Source organism: Eucyclogobius newberryi, unplaced genomic scaffold, assembly GCF_026437365.1.
Source record: "Eucyclogobius newberryi isolate DKJ021-1_F unplaced genomic scaffold, fEucNew1.0.hap1 SCAF_19, whole genome shotgun sequence".
NCBI lineage: Eukaryota > Metazoa > Chordata > Actinopteri > Gobiiformes > Gobiidae > Eucyclogobius > Eucyclogobius newberryi.
In genome coordinates this window covers 8,983,343-9,004,273 of record NW_027315823.1, presented here as the reverse complement: position 1 = coordinate 9,004,273, position 20,931 = coordinate 8,983,343, and the positions used below count along the sequence as shown (strand labels likewise).

General features: G+C 39.4%; 1 protein-coding gene across 1 annotated transcript in view; it reads left to right on the top strand.

Annotated features, from left to right (window-relative positions):
* The window catches only part of suclg2 (succinate-CoA ligase GDP-forming subunit beta), a 104,998-nt gene extending 84,613 nt beyond the window's left edge, over window positions 1-20,385 (top strand). Inside the window, exons 10-11 of the mRNA XM_072451672.1 lie at window positions 7,522-7,642; window positions 20,117-20,385. Coding sequence (XP_072307773.1) covers window positions 7,522-7,642; window positions 20,117-20,229 — 234 coding nt within the window. The 3' untranslated portion in view covers window positions 20,230-20,385. The remainder of the gene's footprint in view (window positions 1-7,521; window positions 7,643-20,116) is intronic.
* The last annotated feature ends 546 nt before the right edge of the window (window positions 20,386-20,931 follow it).

Sequence of the window (20,931 nt, the reverse complement as noted above, 5' to 3'; positions counted from 1 at the left end):
AACCATGATTTGAATGTAGGTAGGTAGTTTTTAAAGACCTAGACCCTTGTATCATTTAGCAGACTTTAGCGAAGCGATTCAGATGCTCACGATTTTCTCCTGGCCGTCGGTCATGTGACTCTGCCGTCCGAGTGGTAATATTAATCCACCTGACACGCACGCATTTATGGAGAAATGATGATGATACTGGTTTATTTCTCCTGTTAAACATCAAATGGACAGAAATATTAAACTTTTAGCCTGCAATGGTGATCTTTTAACAGCTCACTACGATAACGCTAGCCACTTTACAGCGTGACTGTATATTTAAGAGTGGTTTATTCATAATCAGGGGTCAACTGTGCTTTGTTAAAACAGCTTTTCTATCTCTTTTCATTCAGTCGTGTTGTGTCCAGTTTAAGACCTGCCGCTGTTTTACTGATTCTCACAGTGCATTGTGGGAAATTTTGACCGGCTGGACATTCAGACACTAAAAATGACGTGGAATAGTATGGACATTCAGACAAAGCCATAAACGGTCTTGAGTAGGAAGGATTTGTCAACACAAGATGGCCGCCGTGTCAGAGCGACGCAAAGAAAATAATTTACATGATTTATTTATCTTGATTTTTTTACTTTTTAAATACTATAAACAACAAAGTAAGTAAGGTTCTTTACTATTACAAATGTGCTAATTTGGCTAAGCGAGTAGCCAATAAAATGGTCAAATAAAAATTGTTTGCGATTTCAAATACCATACCTGTAATATGTGGCAGAAAACTATACTATGAGTCTACATTGTCCAAAACAAATCATTTATAAAAGGACATTTTTAAAAGGACAGTACACAGATAACATTAATGTCTCTGTAAAATATTTATCTACAGCATGTATTTAATAACCTTGGTATATTTAAAAAAACTAATAATATTCCAAACCAATGCCATAACATTGTACACTGCCTGGGGCACTCTCTCTGGGGTTCAGATCTGTAGTAGATTAGTTTCTGCTTCTTCTTCTTCTTAGTTGTTTTCTCTGCCTAGGATTTGACCCTCAAACACACATCTTTTCTATAACCAAAGGATATGTTGTAGAAACCCATGACAACCAGGACATGCAGAGGTAGTAACTCTAACCACTTAAAACCCATGAAATACATGGAAACAATTAATCCAATATGGGTAAACGTACATTTAAACTATATAAAAAGAGATTTTGGCAATAAATGGCACTGCGAGGCCAGCCTAATTTCTAAACTGTGCATGTTAACCTGTATCCCCAGGGCCAAGTCCCCAGCAGATCTCACAAATAAACAAGCGTTGCCAAAGCAGGAGGAGAGGCTGCATGTCTCCACCAGATAAGACAGAACAATAGCCCTTAATAGGCCACAGCACCCATCTCCAACCATGGCTTTTTCCTTCTCCTATCGGCTCTCCACTAACAAAGAAAAACAAGATGGTCTGCCTTTTCTTCTCTCCTGCAGAGATTAGCGGTGCTGAACAGGGGTGTGGGCATGGAAATGTGGAGTTGAGTGATAATTCACACCAGCCAAGAATAGGGTGTTTGCAGAATGAGGAAGAATACAACGTGTTTCACTCGGGGATGAATCATCAAGTGCAACATCTTAACACTTAAGCACTCTGAAGTCACTTTATGTGAGCGTGTGCTGTGTCACAGTGCTTAGCCGTGATCCTGCCTCTCTGCCAGAAGCTCATGGGTTTGATCCCAGACTGGACTGGCGTAGTTCTCATTCTTAATAATAATACATTGGTTTTATATAGTGCTTTTCGAGAGGCACAAAGACGCTCTGTTCTTATTCTTATTGACTGACTGATCATTTTGCTGAAGACTCTTTTCACTGAGGCTTCTTCTGTCTCCCTGACATGTACCGCATCTGAATGGCTACTGTGAAGTATCGTGCACCACAAAAAAAAAAGCCACAGCCTGAAGTTATTAAAATGATGAATTATATTTTTTGTTACCAAGTTCAAATACACAAGGGCAAAATGAAAGTACTGTTTGCCTTTTAGTTCTAGAAATCTCAAATCTCTAAATGCCACATCCAAGGTCCATGTGATATGGTTTCATCCACCTGTGACCCCCATTGAGAATAAGCAATGTCTTTTTAGCCTTGCTCGCTACACAGCCTTCTCATTGTATTATACTGAGAACATTTGTCAAGTATTTCTTCAGAATATTGTGCCAGAACATTTTTTGAACAAAAGACTCCATTACTGGACGTTACTGTTATGAAGACGTGGACATTCCTTATAAAACCATAACTTGTGTGTGAAAATAATTACTATGTTTGATTAACTCAGGATTTATCAAAAATAATTTACATCTATTTGGCTAGCCTATTCCAATATTATATGGATAATTAATATAGGACAGTAAAATGTAATTTTAAATGAAATCTTGGATTATTTCACAAAATGCACAGAATGTCAGTTCTTTCTCCTAAAGCTGCTGGTTGAGCCTTGAGGGTCTTGCAGTGCCGGCAGCAATGATCCTACTCTGTGAAATGGGAATGATTTGAGCGGCTCACATAAGGCAGTGGCTCGTGCCATATTGCTGCACAGAGATCCTGTGAAAAGCGTGAGCTGCTACATTATGCCGGATGCCTTTATGCTGAGCCCTGATAAAAGAAATCCACCCTGCTGCCAACTTACCTGAAATGAATACCTTTAAGGAGAGCGGCTGTGCTCGGCGCTGCAACTCTCCCCAGTGTGATGCTGGAGATTTTTACACGGATTGGAGTGTGCACTGCCATTTCATACCTGAAGATAGGATTTCTGAAACACTCAGCGTCTCACTGAAGCTGAGCCGAGTTGGACTTTTGATTGCAATGGGCATCATGCCAGGACCTAAATTTAGCTCCTAGTTTTCGTTCAGTCCATTGAACCACCGATGTTTTGCACAGGAAATTAGTGTTTTAGTAATTATTACCTAAGAACATAAATGTAACTCCATAGAAGTACTTCTTGGTGTCATTGTTTTCCAAATGTTTTTTTACACATCACCTTCTGTTTTTCCTTCCAGGGCTGAGACAGCTGAGAGCAAATCCCTGTCTTCTACATAGAAAGTCATTGAAATCTACCCCATGAAACAAGAGTTTAGTTTTCAGGCCCATAATTACAATTATATATTATAATGTAACCGTCTTACATTTTGACTGTAGTCCCTCCTTAGCTAGTGCTCAAGAGATTTATATTTAGATGTAGCCCACATTAGCAGGGGTCACCAACCTTTTTAGGATCGAGGCTACTTCATGAGCACGGACTTGGTTGAGGGCTACCTGTTCAATTAGCCAAAATGGGCCTATAATTACATCAGTAACAACAGTGTAGTGCATGTAAAGCACAACCAGACAAATTACAAAAAGACAAACTTCCAGCAAAGTGCAACTCCCAGCTACATCCATATTTCTATAAACTGCATTTACTTTTGTGCCAAGCAGCATAAATCATGTCCTATGTTTCATTAATATACATGGCTGTCAATAGGAGATGCATGAATGGAAGAAATATGGTTCTTCCCAAAAGAGGCAGAGTTGAAAAATGGGCTGCAGATAGAGCAGAACAGAAACTTCCCCAGTGCGGCTTTACGAGGCCTCTGAAACTCTACTGCCCCCCAGTGGCTTCTCTGTGCCATGTACGTGTGCAATGAATAGTGTTTATGTAGGCAGAATAGGGCTTGAGGAAGGTATAGACTAGATTTATAAGCACATTGCTTATTCAGAATAAACATACATATTGTAATGTGCCCACAAGCCCACTTTTACCTGTATTGGAATATTCCATAGTGAATATAGATTTTGTGAGTAAGCCCAAGAATATTTGGTATATACTTTGTTAAAACTGCTTTGGAAATCAGGCATTCTGTTTTCAGTACTATGATGAATAGCATGTTCTCTTGTATAAGTATGTGCAGCATCATTCATGTTTTTCATGTAATGCATTTTGGACCCCCTTGAAAACTAAATGGTACAGCTCAAGGGTCATTCCAATAATTTCAAATGAATTATTCAATCTCAAACTCTTGAGTCTTGTTAAAAAAAAAAAAAAAACATTTATACCACTTCTAAAAAGTCTGTAAATCATTATAATTATTATGGCGAACTTATTTCTGGTATTTTATGGTATTATAATATAAGTCTATGACAGAAAAACATGTTTAAAAAGATTGCAAGAACAAGATGGGCTATATAATATCATATGATTATTTAACAGTAATGCACGACAGTAATGTTTAATTCCAGCTGTTCTGCAGCTGTAAGGCCACAATGGACTAGAGTGTATTAAAAGAGTCTTGCTGAGAAATGATTGCAGCTGACCAAGGTTAATGTAAATGTGCTATTAAGTGTTCGGACGGGCCCTGAGGCTGGCAGTGTGAGATCACGCTTGATACACACTTTGAAAGGCACAGTAGCTCTTTCACATTTTTCATTTAGTTTAAATCCAATGCTTCGGTGTTTAGAGTGGACACAGAATAACCTTTTTATACTCTTAGCACTTTATGTAACAAAAAAAAGGAATATCTCTTTAACATGGACAGGAGCTGATTCCATAACACAGGATAGCGAAACGCTCTACCTCCTACTGTGCTTTTAGAGACTTTTGGCACCACCAGAAGGCCAGCATTTTGAGAGCGAAGAGCTCTGTTGGATGATATTGTACTATAGCATCTTTGAGGTAGGATGGGGCCATGTCATTAATGGCTTTGTAAGTCAGGAAGAGGATTTTAAATTTGACTCTAAACTCGACAGGGAGCCAGTGAAGAGACTCGAGCACCGGCGTAATAGTCTCTTCTTTTAGTTCCTGTTTGTAATCTTGCTGCAGCATTCTGAACCAATTGAAACCTTTTTATGGAGCTTTTAGGATACGCTGCGAGCAGGGAGTTACAGTAGTCTAATTTAGATGTTAGATTGCATGGATACGTTTTTCAGCATCGTTTTTAGGCAAGATTTTTCTGATTTTGGCTATATTGCGCAGATGCTGTTTTACAGGCTGTTTTACAGGCTTGATTTATAAATGCTTTGAGTGAGAGCTCCTGGTCAAATAAGACCCCAAGGTTTCTTACAGTAGAACTGGAGGCAACACTCACATTGTCCATTGTGACGATCTGCTCAGATAAAGCATCTCGAAGACGTTAAGGGCCCGGCACAATGACCTTGGTTTATTGTTGTTTCATAAAAACAATATCATTGTAAGTAATAATTGACACAATTTATTCGAAAATACAGGGCTTTCTCTATAGAAATTGTACCGGTACACACATTAGGCCTAACTTGTGTACTCGTTCTCAAACTGTTCTTTTTGTTCGTTACCCCCATAATAACAACCATTAGCATTCACCAAACATGAAAGTTAGTAATGGTAGGCCTCCTGAAAAATGGGAAACAAGTGTCATTTCCAATGTTTAATTTCATTTTCAGCACATAGGCCTCGTTTGACTGCATACAGTTTCAATTTGTCTCATCTATATATCATCTGGAGACCCCCGGGAATCACCCCTCCATGGGGCCCCCAACCCCCAGGGGGGCCCCCTCCCCACTGCTTTAGGGCACTAGAGCCAAACACATTTTGTAACCACTGCTTAATATGTTTATAAGTTCTACCGTTTGGTGCTGAAAAGAAGACACTCAGTTGGCTTGCTCTGAGGGGACAATGCCACAGGGTTTGCTCTGATAGCTGTCCAAGTCCTTGATCTGTGGTCCCTGTAAACATCATTACCACATAGAAAACACACACACACACACACACACACACACACACACACACACACACACATGGGCTGCTCATCCAAATCACCGCTCACAGATTAGCAGTGATTATAAACAAACATGGGGGATTAATCCTGTGTGCGCTAAGTCTACTTTCCACTGAGCAAGCTAATTACCAAGTGCTTACATTGTGAAAAAGCACATCAGAAATGTGATGACTGGCTTCCTTTACCGCTCCATATATATTCTTTCTAAATTGTCTTTGATCACAATTGTAAAATGCAAAAGGGAAATGCATTATGATCCACATGTTGTTGCAATAATAAAGTTTACACAAAAGATACTGTAGGATCGCACAGCATTTAGAGCATCGATCTGTTTACGTCACGCCAAAAGTTAGCTTGAGTTGGAGGCTCTAAGTCTTTTCTTTTGTGTAAACTTTGATTCAAACGCAGTTTAAAGGTGGTATGGACGATTTTTTTCAGCAAATTTTTTATCATATTTCCTCGTGGCGTGGATAAATAATTTGTCCTGCCACGTATCAACCATAAAACGCACCTATCGCTCATCTGCAGCCGCGTCAGGCTTGTCCCCACGTTTCCGCGTGTCTAAGCGCATGGATCTATCATAATATAGTTCCCTCAGTGTACGGGGCAAAATGAAGACGGAGAAAGACAGTTCAAGCTGACGCAGAAGTGGACAGAAATCTACGGGAGACGAGCGATGGAATGCGCTCCGTTGCGCTAATAAACAAACGCACGTGTGTGTTGTATCAGTCCGCACGGGGGAGTGCGCATGCGCACTTCCGCCTGCGTTCTCAAATCGCCGAAAAATCGTCCATACCGCCTTTAAAGACGTTTTGTTGGAAGTTAATACTTTACAACATTACAATAGGAATGTTTCAAACTAAATTTTTATTCTGAGGAAAGTGTGAATACTCAAAACCTAATGTACTTCTCAGTATTGATACGTGTTAAAATGAATATACATTTTCAACACATTTTAGTTTGAATGGCTGCTTATCTTGATTGATAATGACCACCTTTCCATGTTCTTCCCATGACACCCTGTTTTATCCCAAATTCCCTTCTGAATGAGTGTGATTGAGTATTCTTCTTCTTCTTCTGCTTTTGCTTCTTCTGCTTTTGCTTCTTCTGCTTTTGCTTCTTCTGCTTCTTCTTCTGCTTCTTCTGCTTCTTCTTCTTCTTCTTCTGCTGCTTCTTCTTCTTCTGCTGCTTCTTCTTCTGCTGCTTCTTCTTCTTCTTCTGCTTCTTCTTCTTCTGCTTCTTCTGCTTCTTCTTCTGATTCTTCTGCTTCTTCTGCTGCTTCTTCTGCTTCTTCTGCTTCTTCTTCTTATGCTTCTTCTGCTTCTTCTTCTTCTGCTGCTGCTTCTTCTGCTTCTTCTTCTTCTTCTTCTGCTTCTTCTTCTGCTTCTTCTTCTTCTGCTGCTGCTGCTTCTTCTGCTTCTTCTTCTACTTCTGCCTCTGTGTTTTATGGCGGTTGGTTACCATAGCGTTACATCACCACCACCTACAGCTGTTGTGATTCCTGGAGTTACTGTTGCTGTGTGTGGAACGTGTTACTTCTCAGACTATAGGTCATATTCCACACTTAACAGTTTAGCTAGGAATATCTGTAAAACTGCATTCTATTTCGGTCTCTTTGAGGACTTAACAAAATCCATAACGTCTTTCATCGTTCACGTTGCTGCGTCTTTGAGATATCGCTCTGTTATGCTGCTCGAGTGTATTCTGCTGAGCTCGGCGTATGTGTATTTTAACGTTTTTCTTGCCTCATCCTTCGCTCTTCTCGCTTAGGTTGAAGCCATCCTGGTCAACATCTTCGGCGGGATCGTGAACTGTGCCATCATCGCCAACGGCATTACCAAGGCCTGTCGAGAGCTGGAGCTCAAGGTGCCGCTGGTGGTCAGACTCGAAGGTAAGAAAACTGCTTAATGGATTCAACGCAGGGATCTACAAGTTCAGTGTCCTTAACCATATCTGAAAAAGGATCCGATGCGAGACAAAAAAGGCATCTTCCCTGCAACATTACTTATCTATATTCAATGGTTATAAACACTGGTTCACAGTAGCTCCATTTGTTCGGTTTCGTGTGAGCCGGTCTCATTGAAATGTGTTTATCCCAGTATAGTATTTTGTCAGAGAAGCGCTCAGGGTCAACACGAGAAGCTGTCTGACTCTAAAAAATAAAGCATCTTCTGGCGTTCACGGATTCAGAAATGCCAGCTGTGGTTTCCTGTCCACAAAAATCCTAGAATCAACAAACAATATTGCAGTAAGTAAAAGTGAGCGATACTTCTAAATGTAAAGTACTTTTTATCTGCCTGATTTGATCTCAGTGACTTTATTTTGTCATTCAGGTCGTCTAATTCAACAACAAAGGTCGATTTGACACGGTAATGAAAGAACTTGGCGATATTGCAAAAAATATATTTGTTTACTCCTATTGATTCATCACGATTTCTGATTTGCTTTTACTTTTTCACTAAATATAAATGTCTTTCAGTATAGATTTCAAAAACATATTCAAGATTAACGTCTAAACAGCGCCATTTGTCACAAAACATTTTTTTATTAATTACTCCAAAGTCCTAACCGCACCAAACAACATTGGTCAAAATATCCAAGCTTATGGTTTGATTCTCAATCTCGATCCCTAAAACTTCCTAAATATGAAATTGCCGGGTCATAGTTTCAGTAATCTAGAAAATCATTAAATTGTGATGTTTTTTTCCACAATAATCGTAATGCTTTCTTTTGAAACATGCTTATAAACCCCAAAAACACGTCATGGGGACACATTACGATTTTAAGAATATGTTTAAAAAGTCAGGTTTGAATTTGAATCGTTGCTTAGTGTTTAAAATCTGAAAATACTACAAATCAGGTACAGGCTTTTTCATGAATAATTGTTATCACTATTAACAAATGCGCTACAGTTTTAAGCACGTCTTTGCCACCTTGTTTCAAACTTCATGTGCGTTTCTATTATTGTCGCTCTCCTCCCCGGAGCCCGTCCATCTTCATCGCGGCCCCGTGTCCCGGTGAGGACCGCGGCGCATTCTTCATACGTGTCACATTCTGCCTCTCTAGTCATTAGCAGCAGCGAGAATAACAGCAGAGACGGCCCTGATTGGCTCACCTCTCACCTCCTGTATGCTAACGAAACGAGTGTGTGTGTGTGTGTGTGTGTGCGCGTGTGTGTGTGCGTGTGCGTGTGCGCGTGCGTGTGCGCGTGCGGTGACTCCTGCGACTCCTGCAGGCACGGGGCCAGTCGGTGGTTAGCTTAATTGTCAAGATCCTGCCAATGTCGAGAGGAAGACCGTTACTGTATATGTGTGTGTGTGTGTGTCGCCCGTAATGTGCCACGCGCTCCGTCCTCGCAGTTTGCTAATGTGCTTTGTAGGTCGTGCAGTGTAAGCAGTTTCCAGAGCCCCGCTGTGTGTGTAGACACTGTGGAGCTGGAAATTCCGGAGTCTAGAAGTTTGGGAAATTTGTCAAAATATAGGCATCGTTATGGTAGTGTGTTGTCAAACGCAAAAACTATTCAGGCAGTTTGCAACACTTTCCGCCCTGCACACTTTTACTTCTGACTGTTTCTGACCCGCACTTTCGTTTGTGTGTTGGCATTTCTGCTTATTTAAATGAAAACTAGAGGAAAGTCTTGCCACTAGATTATTACCGTAATTTCCGGACTATAAGCACCTTTTTTCATAGTTTTGGCCGGGGTGCGACTTATACTTATATTTATACTTATACTCTGGAGCGTCTTATATGTGATATTATTTGTTATTTTCACACTTGCAACTGCATTTCATACTCCGGTGCGACTTATATATGTTTTTTTTTTTCTTCTCTATTATGCATTTTTGGCTGGTGCGACTTATAGTAAGATAAATTGTGTAACATGTTCACTGTTCAGTACAAGTCAACAATGTACCCTTGAAAACTGCTTTTTAATTGCTATACCATTTATTTGTTGTTGAATTAGACGGCCTATTGCAAAATCATACGACCTAAGTGATTATGGCTGCGCCCGTGGCTACTTCCAGAACAAGGTCAATAAGGAAAATGTGTAGGTTATAGGGCTGTAATCGACTAAAGAATTGGTTGACTAATGACGAGCCGCACCGATCAGTTTGAAAAACAAGAGCAAGTATCTGTACTCTGTATTCTGTATGCTGCTGACCTAAACTTTACTCAGACTAAAAGTTAATTGAGTTCATTCAAACAACAATTTTATTTAAAAAAATGCTATAAACTGTGGATTTATATGTAAAAAAAACAAAAAAAGCAATTTGTGCTGTCATCTCTCAGAATTCCATATATTTGAAATAAAAATAATTACCGGTTGTCCATTAATACATCATCAATCGATCAATTGACTACATGACTATGGGCTACAGAACTAAACTACTGAAAGTAAAATTTGAGAGAATTGTAAGGCTAAACTGCCCTTGTTATTGAAATTGGTCACTGTCCAGTGGCTTCATTTTTCATATTGAGGAGTTTTAACACGGCTTTATCTAATTTAGTAATTGACTCTTATAGTGCTTCATAAATATCAGAAAAAATAAGGTTATCATCAGCTCCATAAATGTAATATTTAAGATGAACTGTTTACTTTGCTGTGACATGTCCTGAACGGCTCATGAAGCTCAAGTATTTTCATATTGTAGGCCTATTTACTTTTTACTTACTTAATATGTTTAATATGTTTGGTATACCACTCTACTCTTAACCCAAAATATCACCAACGCCACCTACAGACCTTTAACCAAAAATGTTACAAATTACTGCACCAAAAAACACAAACCGTCTAATAAATATCCACTGTTCATGTCAAATACGACACAGTGATTCCACCGAACTGCCAGTGCCAGACCGGTTGAGCCCAGAAGGTGGAGGCTGCTGCTGCTGCTGCTGCTGCTGCTGCTCCTGCTGCTGCTGCTGCTGCTGGTGGTGTTTCATGGCGTTGGTTGAAATCCTAGCTTTAGCCGCGGGTCATTAGATCCTGGGCGGCAGTCGTGTGGAGAAGATTGGGTCAGAATCAATCAGCCCTGCTCGTGAGGCTGACCGCGGGGGGCGACACGAGCCCGCCCTCGCCCCTCAGCACGGATCAGAGTGGATTAACTGGCACACTTTTAATTGGGAAAGCTTGTTTAAAAGGCCGATTACCCTGGAGGAGAGAAAGGAGAAATGCAAAAGTCCAAATACTTGTAGTGTTAAATGTTGTGTATTCGTTTGTTATTCGTATTCTCAGTGTGATTGCAAATGCATTACAATCATCATCTTAATTGTTAATGAAATTATAATGAATTGCGCTGTGGCTGAATGATTAGCTCTTCTTTTTTTTTTGCTCTTTCTGGCATTTTTTTGTTCCCATGTTCAGTAAATGTTTAAATGAAAAGTTGCCGTTTCACCTCTGCGATTAACAGTCCTGGTTCACTGTTTTAGTTTCTGGGTTCGTCTTCAGACACTGCCCAACAGATACAAGTAGTCGAGAAGGAAATTATTAAATTAGATCATGTTAAAATAATGAACTGAATGCCACACATTATTTAATAGAAATTAGGAATTAACACACAAATAAGAACGCGGTATAAAATCAGAATCTGTAAAAAAAAAGGTTTATTTCCATTGTCTATTTTGTTCTGAAGCAATACGTTGCACCAATAAATCAAAATCAATCAAAACTGTATTTATAAAAGCACTTTCCATATAAAGTAATGCAACACAAAGTGCTTTACAGTCCATTAATGATATGTATTATAAGTATTGACTTCTTTATTTGGCTCTACAGCTGCGTCGTGTCAGCTAATGCTAACAGTGCTGTCAACTTCATGTCCCGCCCCGTTATACTAAGTGTGATTAGCAGAGCTGCGTTAAAGTGCTGACAATCAGGGATGTCAAGAACCATTTTTCAGGTCACAATATTATAATAACAAAACAATAATAATAGTTAAAGATTTTAGAAGCAAAAATTATTAGCTGGTCTCACACTTGAGGGATGGGAATGTCATAGGGACAAATGGGAATGAAAGTTAAATTAAGGATGTCACAGTTGTTTGGTCATGGTCAAAGTAATTGTGAAAAATCATAAACATGGACATGTAGTGGAAAAAGTCCAATAATACGCAGGTTTTTCAATTGTGGTGAGAAAGACGGGGTTTGGAGTTTCTCTCTGGGCTTCAGAACCGATAATTAAAACTTGACTTTGGTCCTGGTTAAGCTGGAGAAGGTTTTAATGAAGCATTTCATATCTGAAACGCAGGTAAAACAGAAGAATCCAATGGCCTGGGGCTGTTCTTCTGAAGTCGCCTCACCACTGCAGCTTTAAAGACGGAAGCAAAGACTTGTCTGAAGAGAGCAATGATTAAAAGCTCCTCTCTAAACGAGCCATAAAATGAATTCAAGTAAAAACATCAGCAACTCAATCAAGAACAAAGCTCTGTATACAAACTAGTTAGTCAAATATCTTGTCTTTGCTGGTCCGGCTGAAGTCGAACTAAAATGATTCAAACCAGAAATACATCCAATTCTACCAACTTAAATCATAACTCGTCCGCTGTAATTGCAAAATGTTTCCACTGCCAGCCTCCCTTTACAAGTCACGTGCCCTGGGTAAAACTCCTCTGCCGCTGTAGTAAAAGGCACACTTGAAGAGGCCTCCGGGTCCAGGAAACGTGGCCATAACCGTCAAACCCTCCTCTCCCCTCACGCTATTGATTTACCGAACCGTTTCTCAACTTTTACAAACATAAAGCTGTGATTAACGGCCCGCTCGCCCGTCGCCACATTATTACCCCCTGCCTCCACATAAGAAGCATGTAGCCTTCATTGCACTGGACGGAATGGGCTCATATTTTAGCGGGAACATGTCTACATTTATGACTGTGTAAAAGTTAGCGCAGTAAAACAAGAGTCGTGCTCCAGTGTTGTCCCCATGCAAAACCTTTAAACTTGATTCTAATGCTAAAGAAGTGTTTTTGATGCTACGATGATGCTTGAAAATAGTAATCTTTTAAGACAACATTTTCCGGAGTATAAGTCCCACCAGCCAAAAAATGCATAATAGTGAACTTAGATATAAGTCGCATTATTTGGGGGAAATTTATTTGATCAAATAGAAGACCAAGAACAACATTTCATCTTGAAATGCAATTTAAAATAATAACAGATTAGAGAATATGGTGAATAGGTGTATGTATGCTAACGCTAACACCTTCAGCTACGTGTCTGGTATGTTAACGTAACATATTAACAGTTATTCAGATAACTATAGCATAAAGAACATGCTAACAAGTTTACCAAAGCATCAGTTTTACCCCAAATCACTAAATCCATTGAATTCTTCTTCCTCTGCGTCACTTCTAAACAACTCCACAAACTCCAGAGGTAGAGGAAGTGCAGATTCTTCTTCTGCATCGCTTTAGAGCCTAGAGCGCCCTCTTGTGGTTGCCAGTGTGAAAATAATGAATAATATCACATATAAGTCGCTCTGGAGTATAAATCGCACCCCGGGCAAAACTGTGCAAAAAGGTGCGACTTATACGTTATGTAATTTTGATAATGTAGTTGCTATTATGTTTGGTATAATAGTTCCGACATAAAACAAGACCATTCTACATTATTAAAAAAGAAAGTTCAGAGTTTGTCCAATTTATGTGACTTTCAGTACTGAGGCTTGTTCAGATTAGTTTCAATGTGAGTTTTAGCATCGATTTGTTTCTGGTGCCCCTTTTATTGTAACATTAGAATGCTCACAATTGCCCATTAAAAAGAAAGAGTATTATTTTTATCAGTTTCGTCCCCTTTTATATAGCCACTTTCAAGACACACAAGTTAAACCCTTGCAAATACTCCAAATGCTCCCAAGTTTTCATTAGCAAAGACGTTTAATGTTTGTTTTGTCCTGTGGTTCTGCAATAAAATACAACGTGCACTATTTGTTCTTAGAATAGTGCAATATCTCAATTCATTAACGAAACAAAAGTCTAAATAAAAAGTCTAAATTTGATGTTTGATCAATGCGAAAAGTAAAAACCAAAATGAGTTGCTGCTCCTTGTAGGGTTCATGAAGTCGTTTTTTAAAGCTAATTATGTTCAAAACAAATAACCGGCTTCATTTGCAAAACTCCGGTGGCTCAACCCCAAGTCCTATTATCCTCTGAAATACTGTGTCCACTAATTGACTCGCAGTTTAATCTGGCATTTTCACAATAGTCGCCAGAAAACCTGCTAATTGGGACAGAAGTGCAGCAGAACCACATGGTCAAGCGGTAACATGCCACACATTATTTGTTCCTTGTTATTTTGCATAGAAAGGGCTTGTCTTGTTAATGAACGTGACCACTGCAGTTTGTGGCAGTATGTTCAGAGATATAGTGAGGGTGTGAATATTAAATGTGCTGGAATAATTGTCACGACTAACGTTTACATGTTTAGTGTATTTGCTGCTCGTGGGCTGCTGGACACCACAGTTTATTTCACTTAAAGGGGACAAATTATGCTTTTTGTATTAAACTTCAACATAAGTAGCTCATTTTGTTCATTGTAAACTGCAATATTGAGCTAAAATGGCGTAATAATGGAAACGGGTCCGTTGACTTCCTGTTCCAAACTGTTTAACTGAAAGCCCTTCATTGTGACATTTCACCGTAACAAGCTGTGAATTTTGATTGGTTTTCATTGTTGAAAATGTCTGTGTTCAACCCAACATGTTTGACCCAGAGACTGTTTTGAATAATGGTTTGGAAATACAGGGCAGTGGGCAGAGATAAAGGATTGTTCAGAAATGTTCAGAACAATCAAAGTGCAAATGCTGGAAATACAACTTTGAGTAAATTAATGATGAGAGAACATGTATTCAGTTTATACAAATGATCTGCCTTATGTTTTACACAAGTCATCTGTCATGATGATGTCATAGGCTGCTGATTCTACTACTTATTATAGTAATTGAAATGTTGAAGACATATTAAATGTTTTAGAAAAGGAGCTAGATGATCTACATAAGCATGGGTTTGAATGTTTCTAAATGGTAAGCAGCGCCTGCAAAACGTTCTCCAAGTGATGTTAAGAATGAAAGACTAACTTGGAGCAAGCTTACCAAATGAAACTCTGGGTATCACAGAAGACCACCACTTATCATGGACCCCCACATAGACCATGTGATCAGCCCACAGCGTGGGCAGGAGCATTGTTGTGGTCAGAGGCAGTTATAAAAGAGGTGGTACAGTCTCTGCTTTGATCACATTTGCAATGTGATTATATAATTGCCGTTTTTGTCATACAATATAACTTCTTCATTTTTATAACCCAAGGTGGGCGCACCAGAAAGAAGTTTGAGAAACTCTGGTATAACCTGGTAAACTACATTGTTGTTTTGAGAACATTAAATATATGAGTCAAAGTCATTCCCATTGCACTCGGCGTGTGTTTAGTGCAGACCTTGTACTGCCACGTCCAAAGACTAGCATTTTGAACAGGTCTGTTTTGTACAAAGTCAATCATATGAAATAAGTTTGTACAGTCTTTGTACACTTTTTTAATCAGGACACACTATATTTGGACGTTAATGAGGTTTCGTTATAAATAAATAAACAAACAAACCTGGTTAAAGCTCATGAAAGTGATTTTTAACTTACTAATTGGTGTTTTTCTGATGAAAATAGAAAGTAAGGCAGATTCAACTATTTGAATAAGGAAGTGTCTATATAGCCGCGGCGCGCGGCCGAAACTGCGAGGCTATTTCGTGCCGCGGCTCCTGAAACTGCTGGGCTATTTGACCGCGTCGGGTTAGGGTCAGGGTCAGGGTCAGGGTCAGGGTCAGGGTTAGGGTTTAGGGTTTAGGGTTTAGGGTTTAGGGTTGAGGTTAGCCATGAGGCTATTTGACCGCGCCGCGGCTCTGTAGCCACGGCCTGTTAATAATGCCAAAAGCCACTATTACTCCGAATGGCAACTCAAATGTTAATGGTTGATTATTTCATATTTCAAAGCACAAACTTGTTCACCTCTGATAATCAGACACAAAGACATTTATTGACTATTACACAATTCACCATTTCCTGCCTTATGTATTCCACACCTTCATAATAGCTTAAATGGCCTATTATTACTAACCTATATACACTTACACTTACTTGATTTTTTGTTGTTGTAAATCTACATAAGCAGCGACACATTGCAAACTAGTATCCTAGTATTAAACGTATCCAAGCCCTTTTCTTCTGTCATCAGCCTCACCACCGTCTCTCCTGTCATTCTCTTTACTATATTTATTGTCTAAGTATCTCAGTGGAACAGGGAGCGGGTCCGGGCGGTGAGTGGGTCTCTGGCAGCACCTAGTGGCCACAGGTGCACACTGTAGAGCACCAGAGAGAGGGCGCTGTCCGTGGTGCTGACGGCTGTGCTCCATCAGCGCTCCATCAGTGCTCCATCAGTGCTCCCTGCTGCTCACACTGGAACTGCACCTGACCACGAGCAGGCACTGGGCAGCAGAAGGACAGAAATCATACATGGGCAACAAATGATCAACGCCAAATGAAACAGTAACACTTTATAATAACTACACCTTAATTAGCCCTAATAAAGCGTGAACAAATTAAATCAGAATCAGAAAAGGTTTATTCCCATTGTCAACAACACAATTCACAAACTTGTCTTGGTGATTAGTTCCAACACAAAACAATAAAACAATGAACAATGAATAAGTCATATTAATAAGCTTTCAGATCAAAAATAAAGAATAAAATAGGCTTAATATGTGCACAAATTTACAGTTGTACAGATACACATATGTAGTGCAGAAAGTGAACAGTGCAGTTAAATTATGGTTAAAGTGATGGTGTTAGTTAATCATAATGACCAAATAATTTAGTTAGTTTTAGGGTTAGTTACTGCGCTTAATGCAAGTACAATTAGTAAAAGTGTTACTTATTCAAATCTAGGTTTATTGGTCATTTCATTACCAACTGGCAAATATTAAATTTATGCTAAAACGAATCAAACTTGATACTCGTTTGAACATGTATCAATAAAAAAAAAAAAATTAAACATATTTAACGGGACAAAATGTGACATTTCCTGAACCGTTTGATGATGATCTTGAGCTTTATCACGACTAGTACAAGACTGCACCGAGATATAAAGTGTGTACTATTATTTTGTGTTTAAAACAGTCAATTTATTGTCTTAAACTTTGAAAAGAAAAAAAAAGAAAAAATAATAAAGTGCATCGTTGTTGTATCAAAATCGGTCTTGAAAATGTAGTATTTTCCTTGGTATTAAAATGGACTTTGAAATTAGCGTGACATCACCATTTATGATAAACAAGTATGTGTAAAATGTGATGTGTTGAATTATTCAAATCTCATCATTATTTTCTTTACAACAACAAAGCCTCAAAGCATTTCACAGTGAGATATGATATAACCATCCAGATTGTGTGCATATCTTTGCGTAATAAAGCTTATGAACAGTTGAAAAAGGCGCATAAGTAACACATGATATGTAATTATTTAATCATGGAGCCAAACATCAACACTACATTCACAACTCCCTTCTAACATCAACAAACTTTTATTTAGTTACGGCTTAATGGCAAACACCTCCACCCGCTTTACTGCAGGTTCATAATTTGAGTACACAAAGACTAGAGACACCTCATCTCATTATTGAATGGTATGAATATGTATATTTGTCTTCCACGATATCTTCTGAATAATGTAGCGCTGGCTGCGCACACGGTTCCTTTTCAAACTTCTGTTGTTAGCAGTTTGTTTTGCTCTATCCACGATTATTCAGGTGAGTCCCGGGTCGTCTTATATCGATCACCACAGAAGACACGAGCTGCAAACGAGCTTTCTGACAAGTGCGCGGAGTCACTCAATCCCCTGTACACGAGCGCTCGTCTTCCTGTTCTTATTCTAATTAATGACACGGCGCAATTGATTGTTTGCAGTGCGCGGCTGCAGAAATGTGCGTGGAATGACTTATTATCAGCCGGACAAAAGAGATGAAATATTAGGCGTTAAGTAGGGGCGGTAATACAACTCCTCATAAAAGGTGTATTGATCAGGGCGTCCAGGCCTCCAAAGCATTCACGTATCATAGCTTCTTAATTACACAACAGGCAGGAGAGCACAGAGGTCGCAGAGGTCGCAGCGCCTGACGGCTCCACAAACACCTAACCTTGCATATTTAAAACCAGCATGTGTTTGTATTAGTCACTTTGATTTGGTACACGCAGTCGGTGAACGCACGAGGTCACGTGAAGGTGGAAACGGCACATTTCTTACATCTTAATAATCAACATGATCAACTTTTAAACGAGCGATAAAATATTCGGGTTCAGTTTGAAACAATTTGTATCAAAATGAAGGATTGTAATGATCTGATGTAAAAGAGACCAGAGGAACATGAGGACATTTTCTTTATGAACCTCTTTCACAGTGGAACCGCCGCTCCCAGAACGTGCAGTGCAGGGCGTCTGGTGCTCTGGGGCGCGTCAGGTGCTCCGGGGGGCGTGGGGTGCTCCGGGGGGCGTCGGGTGCACCACCAGCCTGACCAGGAAGTTTGGAATGAATGACAGAAAAGGCTGCACTGTTCCTTTTACAACTAAACGTGGAGCATGTAGGCCTAATTCGTCTTTAGTCGTTTATTATTTAAACTAACTCTAGGACTGGAGTGACATCGCCGCTCTCTCAGTTGGAGTCCACGGTACAAGCCACAGTTTAAGCTGCCACAGATCAGAGACACAGCTGGGAACAGTTTAAACTTCACATTCAAATGTTCAAGGAGCAAAACCGTCTTTAGATTATGAAAATCTGCCTCATTCAACTAGAAACAGTGAAAGAGGAAGAATGAAACCAGATGATGCGTCGAGTTGGCGCGGCTCCTCGGAGCTGACACCACCACATTCTTACAAATGTCTAAATCCTGTTTTCATACATGCAACAGAAAGCATCAGCAGATTGCAGCCTGTAGTGTTTCTAGAGCCTCGATCTGTTCTGCAGAAGAGCAGGAGAAAGGCTTCAGGTGACGCTGGAGCAGGGGCGGAGCAAGGAAATATAGGGACTGTGGGGGCATGGAATGTAATTTGATCTAAAAGGCACCAGAATACAGAAAATGCTATGATCCCCAGAACTCCTAAGGGCTGTGATTCAAATAATATGTAATGAAATGGCAATATATTAAAAATAAATTGTATGAAAAATTCTGTTGTATCATCTGAACATTTCAACTCATTCTCAATCTGCCAATCGAGTCTGGGAAGGTGGGCAGGGCTGCATTTTTTTTATATATTTTCGCCAAGTTTGAAGGGGGTGGGGGGTAAGGGCCCCTGCTCTTTCAAATTGTATTTCTTGCCTCTGATATAAGCTGTGAACCATGTAAAAATAGGTGATATATATAATACCAGTATTTGAAGTGACAACACCTATTAAAAGCCCCTATTAGGCTTTATAACCTACAAAAAGTCCTTGTTATTTTTTAATACTAAAACGTGGCCTTTAAGAAAGCATTTTGTGTCAAATACTGTGATTTTACTTTTAAGTTAATAATTACCTTTTCCGTGTGTCCTTTCCACAGTCTGAATCCTGCATAATGAATAACTTATTCTTCTTATTTATTTATTTTAGAACGTTTGATTATTTTGACCTTTTGCCAGTCAGACCGTCTTCTCTCTGACTTTTCCCTCTTTCTGTTCATGTGCCATCTGAGCGCAGTGACTCTCCACGTCTCGTCTCTGGAGGTCGCTCACTTAGTCTGTGCTCACCCATGGGTGCTTGTGTATCGCCCTGCACCTGCTGCTCCACACTCACAGCAACAGGCCTCTTGACCTTGTTCACAACAGGATGTTCTTTCGGATCGATGCCTGAGTTTGCCACCACCCATAGCTGCACCCATCTGTCAGCAGAGACCATTGATCTTTCTGATGGAGGTCTGTTTTTATACAGTGCAGAGAAAAGTACATTGAGGTGCAAACATAAAGGGGTTTGTGTTAGCACGGGAGTAAGATTTATAAACTGGATTAGTCGCATTGACGAGAAGAGCTGTCATTGTTTATGTGACGTAGAGTTTTTCACTGGTTTCAAGGCATTTCTGACTTCTGTTTTTTAAATGATTTAGCGTAAAATATTAAAATAAAATACATTGGCAAACAAATTGACTTGAAGTGATGTTGAACAAGTTGATAACAATTTGATACAAGTCAAATTCATTTAATCAAATAAATAGATTTGTCAAAGATTTCAATAGTACAATGAATGTCCTGAAATCAATACATTTTAACCTATCTAGGTTTTTTTTATTATTAAATATTACTGTGTAAACTGACTTTTACTTGTTGTTTATGATTGTTCACAAGATTATCTCCTATTTCTTTTAGGCACTAACGTTCACGAAGCCAAAAGGATCCTGTCCGAGAGCGGTTTGCCCATCACGTCTGCAGACGACCTGGATGATGCCGCCAAGAAAGCTGTGGCCGCCATCAGGAAGTGACCTCTGGACTCTGACATTGCTCGTTTGTCTAGTTAGAGCTGAAGAAACGCCAGATAATGACCAAGCAGGGGTTTTCCTCACAGTTTGTTGATGATACGAGGAGCTCTTTGTGCCCTTGGAGGTGTTTGCATCGTCATGAGGCTGAGATCCTTACTGTTATTGCCTTCAACATTCTTTTATTTGATTTGATTATTATTATTTGCTATATAATGGACTTTTTTAAAAATCAAGTTTAAGCCAAATTTGTTCAGGTTCAGTCGCCAAACGTCCACGAGAAGTCTTTGTGTGTCTTCATGTGACCAAAACACGTGGCCTTCTGTTCACACTCAGATGGTGCTTTTTATAAATCATGTCTTATATGGAAATGTGCCAACAATACCAAGGCAACAGCAATTCATTCATGGATTAATTAATTTAAAACACACACACACACATAAAAATATATAGTAGCAGTAGTTTCTTATAAAAAAAAAATGTGCTTAAAGTTTTTATAATGGTGAATGTACAGGATACAGACTGTGTGGAAACAGGATATAATTTGACAATAAAAGTGATAAAAAAAATTCTGTGATTATTATTATCCTGTTTCAGATGCATGCCATTTGAGACTTTCTGCCTATTATTTCATCTTTCTCAATGGAGCTCTACAGTCTTGCCCACTTTGAGGCACGCAGCACATTCGTTTTATCCAATAACTTTTTT